The sequence below is a fragment of the Gracilinanus agilis genome, chromosome 5, assembly GCF_016433145.1.
Source record: "Gracilinanus agilis isolate LMUSP501 chromosome 5, AgileGrace, whole genome shotgun sequence".
In the NCBI taxonomy this organism is placed as follows: domain Eukaryota; kingdom Metazoa; phylum Chordata; class Mammalia; order Didelphimorphia; family Didelphidae; genus Gracilinanus; species Gracilinanus agilis.
In genome coordinates, this window is record NC_058134.1 from 270,884,738 (window position 1) to 270,904,329 (window position 19,592).

Below are 19,592 nucleotides of genomic sequence, written 5' to 3' on the forward strand. Positions count from 1 at the left end.
GCCTTCAAGGAGCTCTCCTTCTAATTGGGGAATCATGTAAACAACTGTGCATAATAAACAAGAGAGGTACAGGGTAAAGAGATATAGGCTACAGCATCAGCCTTACTTTTTCTGACTCATCTTTAGTACTGATGGAAACCTTTTATGTGGGATTTACCATTCTTCTCTTCCCACCTAATGAACTACCACCTCAAACAGAGACACAAATATCTAGAATGAGAAACTGGATTTTCTGCCACTAACTTCAGGAGATAATTCTTTGCCTATATTTGAATTGTTCTTGTCCCTCTTATTTCCCATCATGTAGTGACACATTTATATTAAATAATGCTTAGGAAATGGTGCAGACATATATTTGAGAAGAACTTGGAGATAATTTTCTCTAGCAGCTCTGATGGATTGATGCTCCCCCCTTTCCCCTCATCCCAGATCTCTTGCCCACAACTAACCAGAACAAGTTAAAGTTTCATTCAACTTCACAATTTTAACAAATTAGAATTTCTTCAGAACTTGAAAATAAATGCCATGCCCTTATAGGGAAATACTCTACAACCCTAAACATTGCACTGGTTTCTGTGCTAATCTCAGAAGAAGAAGATCTCCTTGGCTCCTGAAATATTGAAAACCAAATCAGCAAGAAGGGTGTTTGCCTAACCCTTCTTCCAGGCCCAACAGTCTGAATCTTATACAGTTCTCTTTTTAGCTCAGAGGATAAAGCAGGTAAGTCTGTCTAAACTGTAGACTAGGATGATTCTGAAGTTCTGCCCATAACATTTCTCTTCTGGAGGAGAGGCTGCTCAGAGTGAAGTATAATTCAGCCTCTTAGGTGGCCAATACACATTCATCACACACACATGGCTTCTTACCACCCAGCTAATCACATTTCTGCTGCTGTCAGAGAAAAAGGATGAAATATTGAACTGTAAATATTTCCTAAGTTCTTCATTGTTATAAAATATGAGCTCACCAGGCTGAAGGCTAATAAGGAATGCTTTCAGTGTGTGTCAGTGAGTTGTGTCCTACCAAGCTCTCAGGGCCAAAACGTTGGATGGGAGGACCAGTCCCCTTTGTGTGCTGTGTTTTCTAGGATTCTTGGCAAGTACGATAGACATCAGCTCTAACAAACCTCTTATGTATTTGTAGCAGTTGTGGGAAAACATTATGGGGACTCAATGTTAGGGGGGATGTTCTTGTATATGTACCTTATTCATTGTAGAGTGCTCTCCATGGGTCATTGGTCAATCATAATTGGCTCCTGCCTGCCATGGTTCTTGAAGTATTTAACTTCACTGCTATCACAGAAGAGAAAATTTCAATGAGAAAGCCATTCCTAGTGTGTGTCTCTCAACATCATATTGGGTATGTAATCATAGGAGATTCTGGCATTATTTCCAGATGCCTTCATAATCTCTAAGTATAAGTATAAGTCTCATTCAGTATAATGATAGTATTAAAGTAGATAATGTGATGTAGACTATATATAATATTTAATTATACAATATATTAATAATAAATAAATATAAGAAAATAAATAGATAATATAAAGAGTAGATAATTCAAATATACATCTTTGAAAATTTACATCTTCTGCCATTTTGATCTTTTTAAAAATTTTTTAAAATTTATTTTTATTTTTAATATTTTCCCATAGTTACATGTTTCATGTTCTTTCCCTCTCCCCCAAGCCCCCCAAAACCCTGTAGCTGACGCACAATTCCACTGGGTTTTACATCATTGATCAAGACCTAATTCCATATTATTGATAGTTGGACTAGAGTTATCATTTAGTGTCTACATCTCCAATAATATCCCCATCAATCCATGTGTTCAAGCAGTTGTTTTTCTTCTGTGTTTCTCCTCCCACAGTTCTTCCTCTGAATGTGGCTAGTTTTCTTTCTCATAAGTCCCTCAGCCTTGCTCTGGATCCTTGCACTGTTGCTAGTAGAGAAGTCCATTATGTTCGATTGTACCACAGTTTATCAGGCTCTGTGTACAGTGTTCTCCTGGATCTGCTCCTTTCACTCTGCATCAATTCCTGGAAGTTGTTCCAGTTCACATGCAATTCCTCCAGTTCTTTATTCCTTTGAGCACAATAGTATTCCATCACCAACAGATACCACAATTTGTTCAGCCATTCCCCAATCGAAAGACATCCTTCATTTCCCAATTTTTTGCCACCACAAAGAGCGCGGCTATAAATATTTGCCATTTTGATCTTAATCAAATTTAAGATGTATCTTAGCTTGCATAGAGGAAAGAGTACTAGAGCAGTCGTTAGATTGCCTTTCTTCCTAATAACAATAATAACAACATAGTGCACCACAGTTTTCAAAATAGAATAATAATGTATTTAGACAGGTTGGTGGATAGATGATAGATGAATCAATAGGTGGATAGATGGATAGATGGATGAAGAAATAATAGATATTATTAAGCGTAGTTACTATAAGCCAGGTACTATACAAGAACATCCCTTCCCTCAAGGAGCTTATATTCTAGGGGAGGAAGAAAATACTTAAGATAGAACTGGGGAATAGGAAAGGGTACACACATAATTAAGGTGAGGTCTTTGAGGAAGAGTAAATGAAATCTGGTGGGGTTTTAAAGATTAAATAATTTAATAAGGAAAGTGGTGGGGTTTTATTAAGATATAAAGGCATTTAAAAGGTGTATATGCAAATAAATACAATCTAAGAGAGAAGGTGAAAAGTGCAAAGGAAAATTTACAATTTAAAAAATTCAGACAAAATGTTGTGAGATATATAGTGTGGAAAGCATCACTTTCAACTGGGAAGCTCAGAAAGACCCTCATAGAGAAGATGCTACCTGAACTGAGCCTTCAAGAAAGAGAAGCATTTCGGCAGACAGAAAAGGAGAGACTTGGAGATGGTCTTTGCAAGTGCACAGAGGCAAGAAAGGATAGGACCAGACCAAGAAGTGGCTAATCGTCCAGTTTGGTTTTGATTGCCCAGTTAAGAACTTTCTGAGTTTGAGCAATAGAGGGGGTTGTTTAGGCAAGGCGGCAGCCCCTAGAGATTTTTAAACAGGAGGAAAGCATGTATAGAGTTGTGTATAAAAAAATGATTCTGATGATGGTATGAAGGATCAAAAATCAGAGTCTGAAGGCTAGAGGTCACCTAGTCTAATTTCTTCATTTCGTGTGTGAAGAAACTGAGATGAATAGAAGTTGTGTGATTTACCCAAGGTCACTTCAACACAGGACACATAGGCAGAAGCCAAGATTTTGTAGCACTTAGGCCTTAGGAGTTTAAATAAGTGTTCTTTCCACTAAATTATGATGCTTCAACAGGAAAACCAATCAGGAGACTATTAAAATAATTTAGTCCTGTACTAAAATGATATCTGAGGGGAGAAAAGAGAATGAATTAAACATTTTTCAATAAGTAGAATCAGCAGAACTTAACTGGTTAGTTGGATAGGGAAGATAAAAAAAGAAAAAAGAATCAAAAGTGACTAAATTTTCAAGCATGAGTGTGTAAGAGAATGATGGTGCTATTTACAAAAATAGCAAAGTGGAGAAGATAATTTGCATTTGCGAAGAAAATAAGTTCAATTTTGAACTTATTATTGATGAACTTGTTATTAATGAATGTTTAAGGATATTCAAGTATAATTGAAAATGCAAGTCTATGGATCAGGGGTGAGATTGGGACTGAATATGTAGATTTGAGAGTAATCAACATAAAATTGATGGTTTAAATCATAGCAATAACTGGAATTGTCAAGGAAAAGAATATTGAAATTTAAGAAGACTAAAGAGAGAGCCTTGAAGAACATCCTACTTTTAGAGGAAGAGGGATAAAGGCTATTTATTAATGGGAAGTGATCCAGGAAAGAGCAAAAGTATGGAAACCATGAAAAGCAAAAAAACCCAAAAACATCAATAATAGATGAGATGATGATCAAAGATATCAAATGTAAGATATTTAAAATATTATATTGATATTCTATTGCAACCTACCAAGTTTAGCTCTTATTGGACAGTTTCTTGACACATTTCTGTGGTACAGGCAGAGAGACAACCACAAAATGCCAAGATGAACAAGAAACCTGACTACATTCATTTCAAAAGATTCTTTGCTCAAGGATAGGGTTTAATGCATTACTTGAATTTTTTAGGTCCTGGCTTCCCTGCTTCAGGATCCAATTTCAGTGCATTTGAATGGAGGAATCCTAAACAAAGAAGTAGTTTGTCCCCAACTAGCAAGACACTGAACCAAGAAGTGGATCTGAGTGATTATGAATGGGAAAGGCCGACAACTAGTAGGTAAGACTTTCTGTATGAAGTTTGTCTTCCAGTGCCCTTTCCCCTGCTTGGTGATTCAGGCCAGATCCATGCTTCTTTCCTTCTATGGCCTTGCTGTTCTTCAAAATCACCATAATTTCTTGGGTTTCTTGAATAATCAAATCAAAATACAATTTGCAAGGGCAATGTGGTCAATACACCACAATGTTGAGTGAAGTATATAAAGCTGTGAAATCAATTGTATGGTATGATTTGATTTTAACAAGCATCATTAAGTGCCTGTCTTTAGCCAGGCTGAGTGTGCAATGGCTAGAATTCAAGAATAAATGCTTGGGGCATCTAAGTAGCACATTGGATAGAGTGCCAGGCCTAGAGCTAGAAGGACCTAGGTCTAAATCTAGCTTCAGACACTTTTTAGCTACATGACCCTGAGCCAGTCATTTAACCTCAATTTCTTACCCCTTGCTACCCTTCTGCCTTAGAACTTATATTAAGACAAAAGGTAAGGGCTTAAAAAAAAAAAAAAGAAACAAGTGAAGAATAAGTGCTTATTCTCTTCTCCCTTGAAGCCAAGAAGACCTGGGTTCTAGTCCATCTCTGGCACATATTGACTATGTACATCTCTCAACCTTTCAGTGTCCCCAAGCAACACTCAAAGACCATAAGATGCTGAAAAATTATATTATCATTGGAAGTTTTTTTGTTTTGGCTTTGTTTTTTTTTTTTTTTTCCAATCTGGAGTTCACTATGGTAGTGAAATAACATGTTCAGGTCAAAAAGAAAATGCAAGATACTCTCCTGGGCAGTGGGGATATAAAGAAAAAATGAAATAGTCCCTGCCCTTAGCAGGCTTATATGCTACTGAGAGGTAACAATATATTTATTTGTTATACCTATTTATATATCCATATATATACAATAGATACAAATATATTTATTTATAAAATAAATGAGAAATAACTGGGGGGCTGAGAGATTAAGAGATAGAGAGTACTAATTACTCAGGGGGATCCCGAAGGACCTCCTGCAGGAGCCACTGGAGCTGATCTTTGAAGTTCTAAGAGGCCAATGTGAGGATGGCCATTCCAGCCAGAGAGGTGGGAGATGGGATATCCTGTACCCTATAGAAGTTGTGTAGAACAAAGAAAAATACAATAAAGTTAACCTAATGAGAACAATAATGGGATTCGCTCTCATTAAGATCTTGTCTTTTATTTGTTTGTTTATCTTAGATTAAATACCCAGATAACTCCTCCCCTCTCTCAACTAGAGAAGGCATCATTTGACAAAAAGATATGTGTGTATAGAAAACTATTTCTTGGTTATTTCTAGTTCTAAGTTCTTTCTGAATTTTGACTTCTCACTTTATAACAAGGTATTCAGTCTACAAAACTTTGCCTTTGTCTTCCATTTTACTAAAAATTGGGTCCACATTAGTATTTGCAAGTTAGCAAAGACATATTCAAGATAGTGATTTGGCAGGGCAGCTAGGTGGCACAGTGGATAGTGTCAGACGTGAAGATGGGAGGTTCTGGGTTCAAATTTGGCTTCCTAGCTGTATGACCTGAGGCAAATCACTTAACCCAGTTTGCCTAGCCCTTGTTCTTCTGTCTTAAGAGTTGTTACTGAAACAGTAAAGAAAGTAAGTTTTTTTTTTTTAAAGGAATGATTTGGACCAAGAAGTCCCTTTTCAATGTAGTATTGTAAGAACTTATATTCTAAGTGAAGCCGTCCAGCAGCTTCACGAAGATTCCTAGTGGGTTGGACACTTAGAAAGGGGAACCAAGGACTGAGTGAAAATGGATTACGGGTTAAGGATTAATGGAAAGAGAACATAAGGCGAGAATAAAGACACACAGACACAGAAAGTTTTGGCATAAGGTAGACAGACAGCGAGTAAGCTCTGATGGTCAAGAGCTTCGTGGTTAGGAGCTCTGATGGTTAAGAGCTCTCTTGCCAACTGATGTCTTGTCACTTTTATTGGGGTTACAACAGTATGGGGGGAAGGGGAGAGGCTGGTGGCCTGATACATTAACATTATGAGGTAATCATCATAAAATGCAAACTGCCAAAACCTAAAACAATAAGTAGAGCTAAGATCAGGATCCAGATCTGATATGGCCTAAGGCATCTACTGATGTTTGATACCTATGTTAATTGATCATTGAAGGAAAAGTAAGGAGACTGAGATAACTGACTCTCTTCTGGGGTGTAGCCTTAGGGAAGGGCTAGGGATTTGGCAATTTGACTCAAGATTACAGAGGTCAATCATTAGCAGTATAAGAGTTAAGTTTTTTTTTTTGAATACTTCTTAAAATATTATCACAATTAATGTATACCTGGATTGCTACACTAAGCAAATTAGTCATCAGCAGAAAGTCATAGCACCACAGTGAAGGAAAAAGACAACTTCAATCCATCTTAGAGGTCTAAATCATTTATCTTATACACAAAAGCCCAGAAAATTTATACCAATGCAATGCCTTAATAATAGGACTAAAACTGTAGTTTTTAGAAATTTGAATTTCAATAGTAAGACTCACTTAAAAAATTATAGTCTCCTAAAACCTGCTTTAACCCTGACCCATTTATTTTCTTTTTTTGATAAAGGAAAATGCTGGGAGCCCTGGCCTATGCATAGTAGTAACATAGGCAGAAAAACAAAACAAAACAGGGCACTTCCAAAGCTCTGTCCATTTCACATTCTTTAGGGATTTTGGAAACCCTTCAGCCATAATTCTCATCCTCTTCTTCCCAATAGGAATGTTGTTTGTCCTTCATGTTGAAAGAGGGCCAATGGCATCATGGGCAATGTCTTGACTTGCCCTTGAATTGGATGTGATTTGTCCACAAAGACTCATCTTGGTGGTGGAATCAGAATGAGAATCAACAGCCTCAGTTTCTACTGTATTGTTTAGTCAAGTAACTAGGCTCCTTGGGAAATAAATACTACTGGGAAGAGACAAAAGATCATGGAAATAGAAAGGGCCTTTCACCGTCATCCAGTCCAACCTCTTCATTGGGCAGTTGAGACTGAAACCCAGAAAGAAATGGGGAAACAACTTGAGTGGGATTCCAGATAGAAAGAAGCTGATCTAATCTAACATAATACCAGCTCCTCGGTGAGACAAACCACTCCCAAAGGGTCTTGATCTCACCAAATGCTCTTTGGTGAGGTTGAATGTGGCTTCAGCATTTGTGCCTCAAATCGAAGGATTATCTGCTACCCAAGTAGGAGAGAAGAAAAATAAAAACCAAGCACAGTGAGCTCACGTCACTGAGAATTTCACATTTATTTCCCTGTCTTTTCCACACTGATTTCTCTGTTGTCATAGATAAATATGTGTGTGTGTTCAACAAGGGGTAAGAATTCCTGATTCAGGGGAAAATATTCTGTGTCTAAGCCAAGCTCTTCTATGTGTTCAGTTTTCCAGGGTCCCACAACAATGCCGATGGGGAACAGGAAGAGAACTTCTGGTCTCAAGCCCTGGAGGACTTAGAAACCTGTGGACAGTCAGGAATTCTGAGAGAGCTTGAGGTAGCACCAACCCTGCCTGCCCATCACTGATTCCAGCGACTTTCATTTTTCAGTCCTTTTTACCTTTATCAGTTTGCATTCTTCACTCCAGTTCATTTAAAAGCTTTAACCCCTCTCCACAGGAGAAAGCGGACAGGCGTCTGTGTTTGAGAAACATGACTCTCTTGGTACCTACCCTTTATGTTAATATTTTTTGCTTGTGAAGCTGCCTTCCCTGCCCCTACCCTCCAGAAAGCAATTTGATTTTTTTTTAAATGCTGCTGAAATGATTTATTCTCCCATTTCCACCCTCAAGGCTTCCTGACTTGTAGCTTCTGCCATCCTGCCCTGCTAATCCCAACTGCACATACAGCGTTTCCCACCAGATCGCTAACAAAAAAAAAGAAAAAAAAAAAAGAAAGAAAACCCAAACCTGGTTTCACAGCTGCCTCGCATCCCATTCTGTTAGCTGGTTTAGAAGAGTTCCCTGGCATGATAGCATTTGTATCTGGTCTAGAAACTAATTCGGTCATTAAGAGGAACATAAGAGGAAATTTTTGCTTGCTTTTGTCCTTAAAATAGGTAATGTGGCAGCTGCTGAATGAGCACAGCTGACATTTTTTTTAAGCAGCCAAAATAATCACACAATGCCTTGCGGTTAATTGCAAATCCTGATTCCTTGCTTGCTTTATTTAGTATAAATTTGAGGGGGAGTGAGATGGTGTGTAATAATTGAATCCATCTTTTACTAGTACCTTCCCAGAGAGTTTCTTTAATCAAAGCAATTAATATTCCAGCAGCATTCCCACTTTGGAGTGAGAAGTCCTAGACTGTTCCTTTTATGTTCTTTTAAATTTTGTGGGGGCTGTAAAAAGTGGCAGGATGTCATTTTCATTCTGACGTCACTTGGAGTCCCTGGGTAACTGTAAGGAATGTGAATGGCCTAAATGGGGGAGAAACTTCCCGCCGTGCTAAGGTGATGTCGTGCCCTTGTATTACGTTGCTTCTATCTTGCATGGATGGACCTTTGATGTGATTCTAAAATCGTGTGTATTTGCAAATAGAGTTGCCAAAAGCAATTATGGGTTTGAATTTCTCAATTCCGTAGTTTCACATGGCATGATCTCATAGTTCTAATGTCTCGGTTTTGGTTGTTCAGAGCCCAGTTCAAGGAAAGAGAAGTGGATGACAACTCTGGAACTCAAGCAAATTGACATTAGAAGGGTCTCTCCTAGTGGCTTTTCAAATTTCACACATGGCAGAATTTGTAACTATCTGACAGTTGGTTCATAAGAACATTCACCACCTTTTTCCATATTTAAATTGATTGTTGAAAAGAGCCCAAATTGAATTATGCATACAACTGCATCTGTTTTAGTAGTTACCTCAAAAACCAGCCTTGTCGCTGTCTTCTACAGGAACGCTTTGGTGGGCATGACTTTCCATTTTTTATTGGGATGCTTCCTGGTCTTGAGTAAAACTACAAAGAGTAATAGACCCTCCTGCAGTAGACTCTTTTTCAGTTGGTAGAAATAGAGATTTTCACGTAGCTACCGTTCCCTCATAAAAGGTTCCAGGAGGAACCATGTTGCTAAAGCCAATGGAGCATCTTTGGCATTCCTTCAAGCAATGGCGTCCCTTGGAAACGGAAATATAAAAATTAAATTAGTTAACGGATAAAGAAGCAGTGTGATATAATATAATAACAGATTCAGAAAGATCTTTACCTTCTTCTGACACATAAAGGACAAATGAACTCTCAGTGCTTCAGGCCATTCTCAGTAACCCCAAGTTACAAAGGGGGTTCATTGTAGTAGGGAGTTTCCATCCACACTGAGAATTCCCCATACACACCCAAAAACAGTTAATCAGTAAACATTTATCTGACTTTTATTATGTGCCAGGAGATTGAACTGAGGCCAAAGTTCACAACAAAGACATTTGAAAATTCATAAATTTGTGTCCTGTTTACATATGTGAAAACAAGGGTAAAAAGCTTAACATGGGTTGAGGTGCTTATTTAAAATATTTTTGTGATCGCTTCCTGGCCTTTTGGCTAAGATCCAAGTATAAGATATTCTTATGAAAAATATTGAAAAATTAATATCCTACTTGTGAAATTCACATGCATACTCTCATCCATACTCATGGTTATTATTATTAAATAAGAATAACTATAATTTATATAGTGTTTCAAGGTTTTTCAAAGGGCTAAATTAAAACGATCATTCTTGAATATAGTTATACATTTAATGTATACTTTAATTTCCATATTTATTATATATTTAATAAAGTTCATTAATATTTTAATTTATCATATACTTGATTTATATTGAATATATTTACTATATTCTTTATTAATCTCTTATGATAGATATGAAGGAAGGAAACCTCAGTTCAACCAGATGACTAGTAAATTGGCAAAAGTATAAACGAGAAGCTAATTAACAAGTTTACTATTAGTCTGTCCATTTTTAACCTTTGCTTATACTTTTATATAACCTATGAGAATGGTCCAAATTTGGTCATTTCATTGGACTAAACCAATTTAGAGATTATCCCAACTCCCTTCCTTTACTTAACAGGTGAGGAAATGAGTACCCAGTGAGACTGTGACTTAGTCAAGGTTACAAGTCAGAAGAGTAAGAGCCAAAACCCCTCATCACTTAACGCCCAGCCCTGAGTTCTTTTCCATTTAATCTCCTCTCTTAGAAAAATAAGCATGACTCTGTATAGTGTGATATAATGTATTTTATGCAAAGGAAAAATTTACTAAACACCTGAGAGTAATTCCATCCACACTAGAGAGACTGTGACCCAGAGAAATATGTATATTGATGATTTAACAAGAGCTTAGCCACACTTGTAGCTGGACAGAAGCAAAGATAACATTAATCGGTAATACCATGTATAGTCACTTCTCATATACTTGTAATTAGCTTTATTTTTAAATTTTTACTTATCATAATTTACTTTAAACAAAACCAAAATATTGAAACAGAAGTGAGAACTTATTCAGTTGTCAAAACTTGTCTCCTTTCTAAGCTTCTTCCCACAACCTTGTGTCTCTAAAAATACCATCTCTCAAACATACCCTAGGACAGAGAAAATGATTAGGAATTTGAATTTTTCTGGGTTTCCTGCTAACAATAAGAGAAGTTAATAGGGAGCAGAGATGTCAGCAAAGCAAGAACTAAAGTGGATTGATTTGGGTGATCTTAGTAAATTAATATGTCAACAGAAGGAGGCAGCTTATGGCAAAGTAGATAGAGCTCTGGACCTGGAGTCAGGAAGACTGGTGTTTAAATACAGACTCAGCCACTTAAATACTGTGTGACCTGGGGCAAGTTATTTACTCTCTGCTTTGCCTCGGTTTCTTCAGCTGTAAAATGAAGATAATAAAATCATCTTTTACATAGTTTTGTTGAGAAGATATTTATTGCTTTATATATAAAAATTGCTTTTAATATATTAAATTAGATAAGTATATATATTTTATACACAAATATTTTATATATAAATGTTATATAAAATATAATAGAAATACATTTATAGAAATATAAATTTAAAATAATTGCTTTTAAAATGTTTAGCACAGTATAATAGATGCTATATAAATCCTTCTTTCATTCATTTGTCCCTTCAAAGAAAATAATTGAGCTGAATTGAGGCCACTCACAAATAATCCTCTGTAGGGCACAACTAGGTAGCTCAGTGGCTAGAGAGCCAGGCCTGAAGAGGAAAGTTCCTGGATTCAAATGTAGCTTCAGACACATACTAGCTGTGTGATCCCAGACGAGTCAAGGTTGTCTAGCCCTTATGGCTCTTCTCCCTTGGAACCAATACCTACTATTGATTCTAAGACAGAAGGTAAGGGTTTTTTTTTTTTTTAAGTTATTTGCAAGCTGTTGATAAATTTGAAAACAAGATTTAGCTCAGATAACATGCATAATCTACCCATAGATAAGCGAAAACTTAACTATATAAAATGCATATGTATGGTGGCTCAATGGATAGTGCCAGGCTTAGTGTCAGGAAGACTCATCTTCCTTAGTTAAAATCTGTCCTCAAACACTTACTAGCTGTGTGACCCTGGGCAAATCACTTAAACCCTGTTTGCCTCAGTTCCTCATCTCTAAAATGTATCGAAGAAGAAAATGGCAACCACTCCAGTATCTTTGCCAAGAAAACCTCAAATAGAGTCATGAAGAGTCAGATATGACTGAACAACAAAAAAAGTTAAGACTCAACTATAAATAATGCTTTTATATTTTCTAAGCAAAAAGATTACTGATAAAAGTCAGGCTTTTCCCATGTCCAATGATTTTATTTAACCTGGTTATCAATTAAATTGTCCCTATGTGTGACCTTTCTAAGGTGATATAGAAGAACCAAAACCATAGTCGGTTATATCTTTCAACTCCCAACTTGAAGTGACTCTCAGCACTCAATAATCAAAGGATCGAATTAATTGCAGGGTTTCATCAGGAAATCTCTAATAGAGGGTACAATAGAAATCTCTCCTGATAGGATAACATAAGCCTCTCTGCAATGCCCTTTCTTGGTTACTACTTTAATATAGATCTCATTAGAAAACTGGCCATGTTGTGACATGTTCCATGTAAGATACATTTTTACTACCAGAAGCTATACGTCCCTGGTTTGTCTTTAAAGTATCTTCCAATGGGAAGATAAAAGAGAATCATGGCCTTAATCTTAGAAAAATGTTTTGTGGGATTCTAAGCATCCCATGATGATGACAGACCCAAACCAAATGGTGAATTCTGCTGGAGGCCCATTTCTGGAACCCAATTATAATAACTTAAAGCAATTAATATTCTGGCAGCATCCACATTTTGTGAAACTTCATTATACCATTTCCTACATATTAGGTTGTGTACATAGCACCAAGCAATCTTTGTGATGTTTTGGTGATATTCATTTCCCATCCAACAGACATTTAACAAAGTGGTGAGCACAAAAGGAAGGACAGATGATAATTTGTTTTTGTTTAATTAATTTTTTTCTAAATGAAAATCTGTTTTGCTTTCCCTCTCCCCATCCTGTAATCGAGAAAACAAGATTATATATGATCAGGTGAAACAAATTCCCATATTGGTCATGTCTAAAAAAATATCTCAATCTGCCCCCTCGAGTCCAAACAGATGATTCTTCTTGCACTTCTCTTACCAATGGTTCTCCCACAGAAAATCAGAAAGTTAAGCAGTTGACAAGCATTCGTCATCCTGAAGAAGCCAGGTATTGGGCAGGGTGGGGGAGGCGAGAATCAAGGTAACAAAATTTAACCATTTGGGTCCGACAAGGTACAGCATGACAGGAGAGTCTTTTTTTCTCTTTGTAGCATGAATCAAGTTCTGTGGAATTGGCCATTTGGTTCTGGGAAATATCTATATCTATATCTAATATCTATATCTATATCTATATATATATAGGCATATATATATATATATACAAAAGGGGAAAGCCAGCTCTGAGTGAGAAGTCCTTAGTCTTCTATTAGAAATTAAGTAATTCACTAGAAGAAATGACTATGGGGGGAAAAAAAGGTGGCTGCCTGTGTGAATTCCTTCTGTTAGTTCAATTCCACAGAAAGATAATCCTGCTGCATTTTAAATGTGGCTTTCTTAAATGTCAGAGTCTGTAGGAAGCAAATGCTTAGATCATTGCTCAATTCCAGTTTCCAAAGTGCCCCGAATATACACTGGCTCGTAATTGGGCATTATGAACATAACTTACAAAGCAGTTTCCTAAAGTTTTAGGGACCCTACCTAGAGCTCTGGTACATCCATTCTCTAGCCTTTAGCTGGGTACTGAAGTGATTGTATTTTGATTGGGATATGGGAGAAGTTTGCTTATGGATAAGCAGTAGAACCTCTTCAGCAGTTCAGGGGTGTAATTTCCCCCTCCCTCCTTAAAACTGTCGATGCCACAGGCCACAATCATGCTGGGGAGCACACTGAGCTTGAATCACGAGGCCGCCGCACCATCACGCAGTCAGTTAGGACGCCAGGCGAGCTTCCAAGAAAGGAGCACCTCCCGAAGTCACTACAGCCAGGCCACTCGAAGCAACACCCTGCCCGTTGACATGGGTAGGAAGTCTATTCCCCCAAGAAAAATCAAGCAGGAAATGAAGGAGATCATGTCCCCAACTCCTGTGGAACTGCATAAGGTAAAAAGAAAGAAAGGTTTTTCTTTTGCTGTTTTTTCTGTAAATTGGCATTTAAGGACCACGTTCAGTGTATTTCCCCAACAGTGTGTTTTTATTGAGGTGAGTGTGAAAATGCTGTAGTCCTATGATCTAACTCAAAACTTGGGCTTGAAATTAAGTTCTCAAAGACCATGTTATTTATCAGAAGTGACTCTTTGGTCTTTTCCGCTTCAAAACAGTGAAAACCAGCCTTCTTGAAATGGAAAGAAACTGGCTTTGGAATCAGAGGCCCCAGGGTCAATTCCACTGCCTTTGTAACCACAGGCAAATCATTTCTCTGGACCCTAATTTCCCCATCTGTAAAATGAAGGGCTTGGGCTTGTGTAATTAGAATATTGGACTAGGAAAGCAGGAGAAGAAAGAGCCAGAGAGGGTGGAGTTACAGAAACTTTATCTACAAAAGTGGGGACAAAAAAGGAATTCAGGGGAATGAAGTTCAAAGGTACAAAATTCTAATTACACAGATTAGATGGCTTCCTTCCAGTTTGAATCTATGATCCTATCATCTTAGTTATATAATAAAATTGCCCAGATCCATAAGGTGACTCGCTGAAGTTGATGACTTCAACATTTTATGGCATCTTTGAGAACTTTGGTAATTCTAAATAAAAAAAGCAACAGTAATACCCAAGGTACCATACTAGGTCCTGGGGAATAAGAGAGCAACCCAACAAAAAAATTGCCCCTGGGGGCAGCTGGGTAGCTCAGTGGATTGAAAGCCAGGCCTAGAGATGGGAGGTCCTAGGTTCAAATCCAACTTCAGACACTTCCCAGCTGTGTGACCCTGGGCAAGTCACTTAGACCCCCTTGGCCAGCCCTTACCACTCTTCTGCCTTGGAGCCAATACCCAGTATTGATTCCAAAACAGAAGGTAAGGGTTTAAAAAAAAAAATTGCCCCTGCCTTCAAGGAGCTTACAGTCAGTTGGGATGCTACCACATGTAAACACACACAAATACATATGAGCACATATATTTTATATGTGTATGGGTGTCTCTACACCTACATACAGGTTTGTATGTATATTTGCACATATATGTGTGTATATACAAGTGTGTATATTATATTTCTATATAAAATTCTATTTTATATATTCTTATTTGTATAAAAATTATATATTTTATATATTACATATAATTATCATACATGTATGATAATTTGGGAAGGGAGAAGATTTTAATATGTAGAGGGAATCAGGAAAAGCTTTAAGTAAGAGATATCACATGAGCTGAACCTTGAAGGAAGCTTGAGATTCTATAATAGAAGGAGGTAAAGACTATGGGACACAGCCTTTGCTGTGTTCTCTTTGCACAGTGTTTGGATTTGGTATGTCGTGTATGGAGAATGGTAATGGGAGCTGTTTGGCTGGAATGTAAAGAATGGGTTGGGGAATAATGTGAAATAATTTTAGAAAGGCAGGTTGGAGACAGGATACTTAAACTCAGTGTAATCAATGGCTTATTTGGTACCTGGATCTTGAGTTAAGGGAACATTGTGCTTTCTGCAAGGGAATCATGAATAGGTAACATGGTGCTGGGAGAAATGAAGGTCCCTTCAACATGGAGCATAAATAGAAAAAGTCTTGAGCTTTGTTTGGATTGAATGTCATTTGTGCTGTGTTTGATGATGCTATGGACCACTTTGAATCCATCAAGGAAACCATTACCTGTCATTTTAATGTAATAACAGAAGGAGAGCAGGGAACAATATTGCTTTAAGACCTTTTGGATTATAGAGTCTAGACCTTTGTTCCCTTCTGGGGAAACCAGCTCCTCAGGAAGAACCTACAGACTCGAAAAAAGAGATGGTGTGGAAATAATACTGAATTTGACTCTCTCTGATCAAGCCTCCTTGTCTATGCAGTTTCTTTAAAATGAGGAATTTGGACTCAATAATGCTCTGAGGTCTTTTCCAGTGTTAACGTCCTAGTCTTAAAAAAAAAAAAAAGAGTCCTTTTCCTCATCTAAAAACTCAAGTATTCTAATTGTGGTATTTGTGGAGTCTCAGAATAGAGAAGCAACATAGAATAGGGGAGAGGGTTTGAGTCTTGCCTCTGACACATCCTGGTGGCGAGTCATTTAACTTATCTGCACTCTAGACAATTCTCTAAGAATATAAGTTTCAGAGAAGTTACCAATCTGTACTGATTAGTCAATAAGAACCTATTATAGACCGGGCATTGTGCAAATCATTGGGGATACGAAGACAAAAGACAGTCTCTGATTTCAAAGAGCTCGTAACCTAATCAGAGAGACAACATGAAAACAACTCTATACAAACAAAACCTATACAAGACAAATTGGAAATAATCAGCGAATGGAAGGTACTGGCATTAAGGGTAATGGAGAAAGGCTTCTTACTGAAGATAGGATTTGGGCTGGAATTTGAAGGAAGCTAGAATATGGAGATAAGAAGGAAGAAAATTCCAGGCATGAGGGTCAGCCAATAAAAACACCCAGAGTTGAAAGCTGGAATGACTTATGCAAGGAACAGCATGGAGACCAGTGTCATTGAACTGTAGGGTAAATTTGGGAGGTAAAGTGTAAGAAGGCTATGAAGGTAGGGAGGAACTCTGTTGTGAAGAGTTTTGAATGCCAAACCCAAAATGCTATATTTGATCCTGGAGGCAATAGGAGGCCACAAGTTTATTGGATGGGAGTGGGGAGTATGAAATAGTCAGATCTGTTTTAGAAGGATCAATGGCCAGCTGAGTGGAGAATAGACTAGAGTGGGGCAATACTTCAGACAAGGAGACCAGTTTTCGAGTTACTGCAGTAATCCAGGTGTGAGGTGATCAAAGCCTTTTCTGGGGTGGTGGCAGTGTAGAGAAGAAAAGGGGGTATACATAGAAATAACAAGATGACCACTAATTGGACATGGGAGGTGAAAGAGAGTGAGTAGCTCCTACATTGAGTCTGGATGGCTGAGAAGATGGTGATGCTCCTGATAAACAATAGAGAAGCTGAGAAGCAGGGGAATTGGGGGGGGGGGCAAAGAGAATGGGTTCAGCTTTCAATATGTTGAGTTTAAGATTGGACATCCAATTTGTAGTGACTCATATGTAGTTGGATAGGCAAGTCTGGAGATCAGGATAGGGTTAGATAAACAGAATCATCAGCATGAAGACAATAAACGAAATGATGACAGCTGATGGGTATTCTATTCACCCAAGTCAGATGAAGGAAGAGAAGAGGGTCCAGGACCAAGTTCTCAGGGACACCTGTGGCTAAAGGACCCTCAGAAGGATCATGCAGAGAGCTGGGAGAACTCAGTGTTTAGATGCTTGTTGACATTGCTTAGAATAGTGTCACAGAAATCTAGAGAGAAGAAGGTATAATGGAAAAGAGAGTGATTGAGGACGTGGGAGGGTACCGAGAGGTCAAGAAGGATGAGGACTGAAAAAAATTTCATTGGATTTAAGTGACTGGAGAGAGAAAATGATTTTGAAAAAAATATATTTTCCAAACAAAAAATCTCAAAATTAATGACGAGGCTAAAAGGTAGACTGAAGAGTTGAAAAGAGAATGAAAGAAGGGCAGGTATGTGGCTCAGTGGACTGGAGAGAGGAGGTTCTGGGTTCAGATATGGCTTCAAATACTTCCTAGCTTTGTGGTCTGGGCAAGTCATTTGACCTCCTAGCCTAGCCCAGACCCCTCTTCTGCCTTGTAACCAATACTTAGTATTGATTCTAAGGAGGTTAAGAGTTTTTAAGAGATATTTCAGTATCAACATTGACTTACACAGGCAATAGAGTATAATGGACAGATCGCTGGATTGGGAGTCAGAAGGCAGAAGTTATGAATTTTAAAAGAAAAGAGGAAGAAAGAAAATGGAAACCCACTAATGCGGACAGCCTTCTCAAGGAATTAAGCCACAAACGGGAGGAGATATGGAAGGATAGGGAGTGGAGATAGACAGATTATGGGGGACAGGGGAAGATTTGATGAGGGAGACTTGGGCATGTTTGTAGGTTCAAAGCAGCCTGTCAACAAGATCAAAGATAAGCAAGAGAGAGAAGCTCCATAGCACAGTGCCAGGCCTGGAGTTGGGAGGGCCCATATTCAGATCTGGCCTCTGATACTTCCAAACTCTATGATCCTCGGTTATTTGCTTAACCCTAATTGCCTGGCTCTTGCTTCTCTTTTGTCTTAGAATTGATACTAGGGAAGCATCTGGGTGATGGGAGATAAAGGAGAGGGGGAAACTCAGCAATTGGCCTTCATTTTTTTCAGTCAATTATGAGGCAAGATTCTCAATTGAGAGAGCTAGGGGGAGGAGGAGCCATTGGAAGTTTAGAGAAGGATGAAAATTTTGGAAGAGCCACTGTGGCCCCGGGATATTGAATTAGGGAGGTGTAAAAAGATTGCTTTGCCAGTCAGAACCCAGTTGAGGTTATGCCACACAAATTTGTAGGGGGCCCAGTCAGCTGCTTTCATGATTTTCTCCAGTTTCATTCATAAGCATGGATGTGAGAGTAGCAAAGGCAGCAGAAGGTGGGAGCAATCTGCCATCTTGGTAGGGCAAGATTGGGGACACAATAAGGATCAAAGGATTCAAGAGAAAAGGATGGCGTAGACATGAAATGGTTCACCAAGGGGTCGAGATGAGGAAGGAGTTGAGTGCAATTAATGCAAGTGGTTGGCCTGAAAAATAAATGAGGGATCAAAGGACTGGAGATCACCATAAGAACCAGATCTTCCTTGGTAGAAAGAATTTCATCACTTGGGAGGAGTTCCCTATGCCAGTGAAATGGTAGGTCCAGTCCCCATTTTTTAGAATGGAAGCTCTTTACTTTTCTTTTGTCTGATGGAGCCCTTTGGCAATCTAAAACCTATGATTCCCTCCTTAGAATAATATTTGTAAATACATAAAATAAAATTGAGGGTTACAAATTCATAGACCTCAAGTTAAGCATTCATTGCTTTAGATCAGTGGTTCCCAAACTTTTTTGGCCCACCGCCCCCTTTCCAGAAAAAAATATTACTTAGCTCCCTGGAAATTAATTTTTTAAAAATTTTAATAGCAATTAATAGGAAAGATAAATGCACCTGTGGCCATCACCGCCTTCCTGGATCACTGTAGCACCCACCAGGGGGCAGTAGCGCCCACTTTGGGAATCACTGCTTTAGAGGATATGAACAATCTTCTCTACAGATAATGCTTTTATTAGGAGTGGGAGGTTGGGTACTTAAATCTAGTACAATCAGTAACAATCCCACTTTCTTCTTTTTTTAGGAACTGAAAGTCAAGACCCTCTTCTACAGTATAATCCTCTAACAGGCTGGAGATTAGTTATTCAGTTTTTTGAGGGATTGTGTTAAGAATAGCAATTAAGAGGGGCAACTAGGAGGTTCAATGGACAGAGTGCCAGTTCTGCAATCTGGAGAACCTGGATTCAAATCTGGCCTCAGACACATCGTAGCTGTGTGACCCTGGGCAAGTCACTTAACCTCTTATTGTTCTTCTGCCTGGGATTTTTAAGAAAGGATTAAAAAAAAAAATCAAAATAAGTACCAGGAATGGAGGCAGCCCTTGTCAGCCTTCCTCAGTCTGTAGGTTTCATTTCTAGACCTTTTTTTT

The 19,592-nt window shown here is 38.2% G+C and overlaps 1 protein-coding gene across 1 annotated transcript in view; it reads left to right on the top strand.

Annotated features, from left to right (window-relative positions):
* The window catches only part of GRIP1 (glutamate receptor interacting protein 1), a 491,773-nt gene that overhangs the window by 450,475 nt on the left and 21,706 nt on the right, over positions 1-19,592 (top strand). The window contains exons 15-18 of the mRNA XM_044679204.1: positions 4,141-4,288; positions 7,694-7,805; positions 7,928-7,972; positions 13,738-13,974. Coding sequence (XP_044535139.1) covers positions 4,141-4,288; positions 7,694-7,805; positions 7,928-7,972; positions 13,738-13,974 — 542 coding nt within the window. The remainder of the gene's footprint in view (positions 1-4,140; positions 4,289-7,693; positions 7,806-7,927; positions 7,973-13,737; positions 13,975-19,592) is intronic.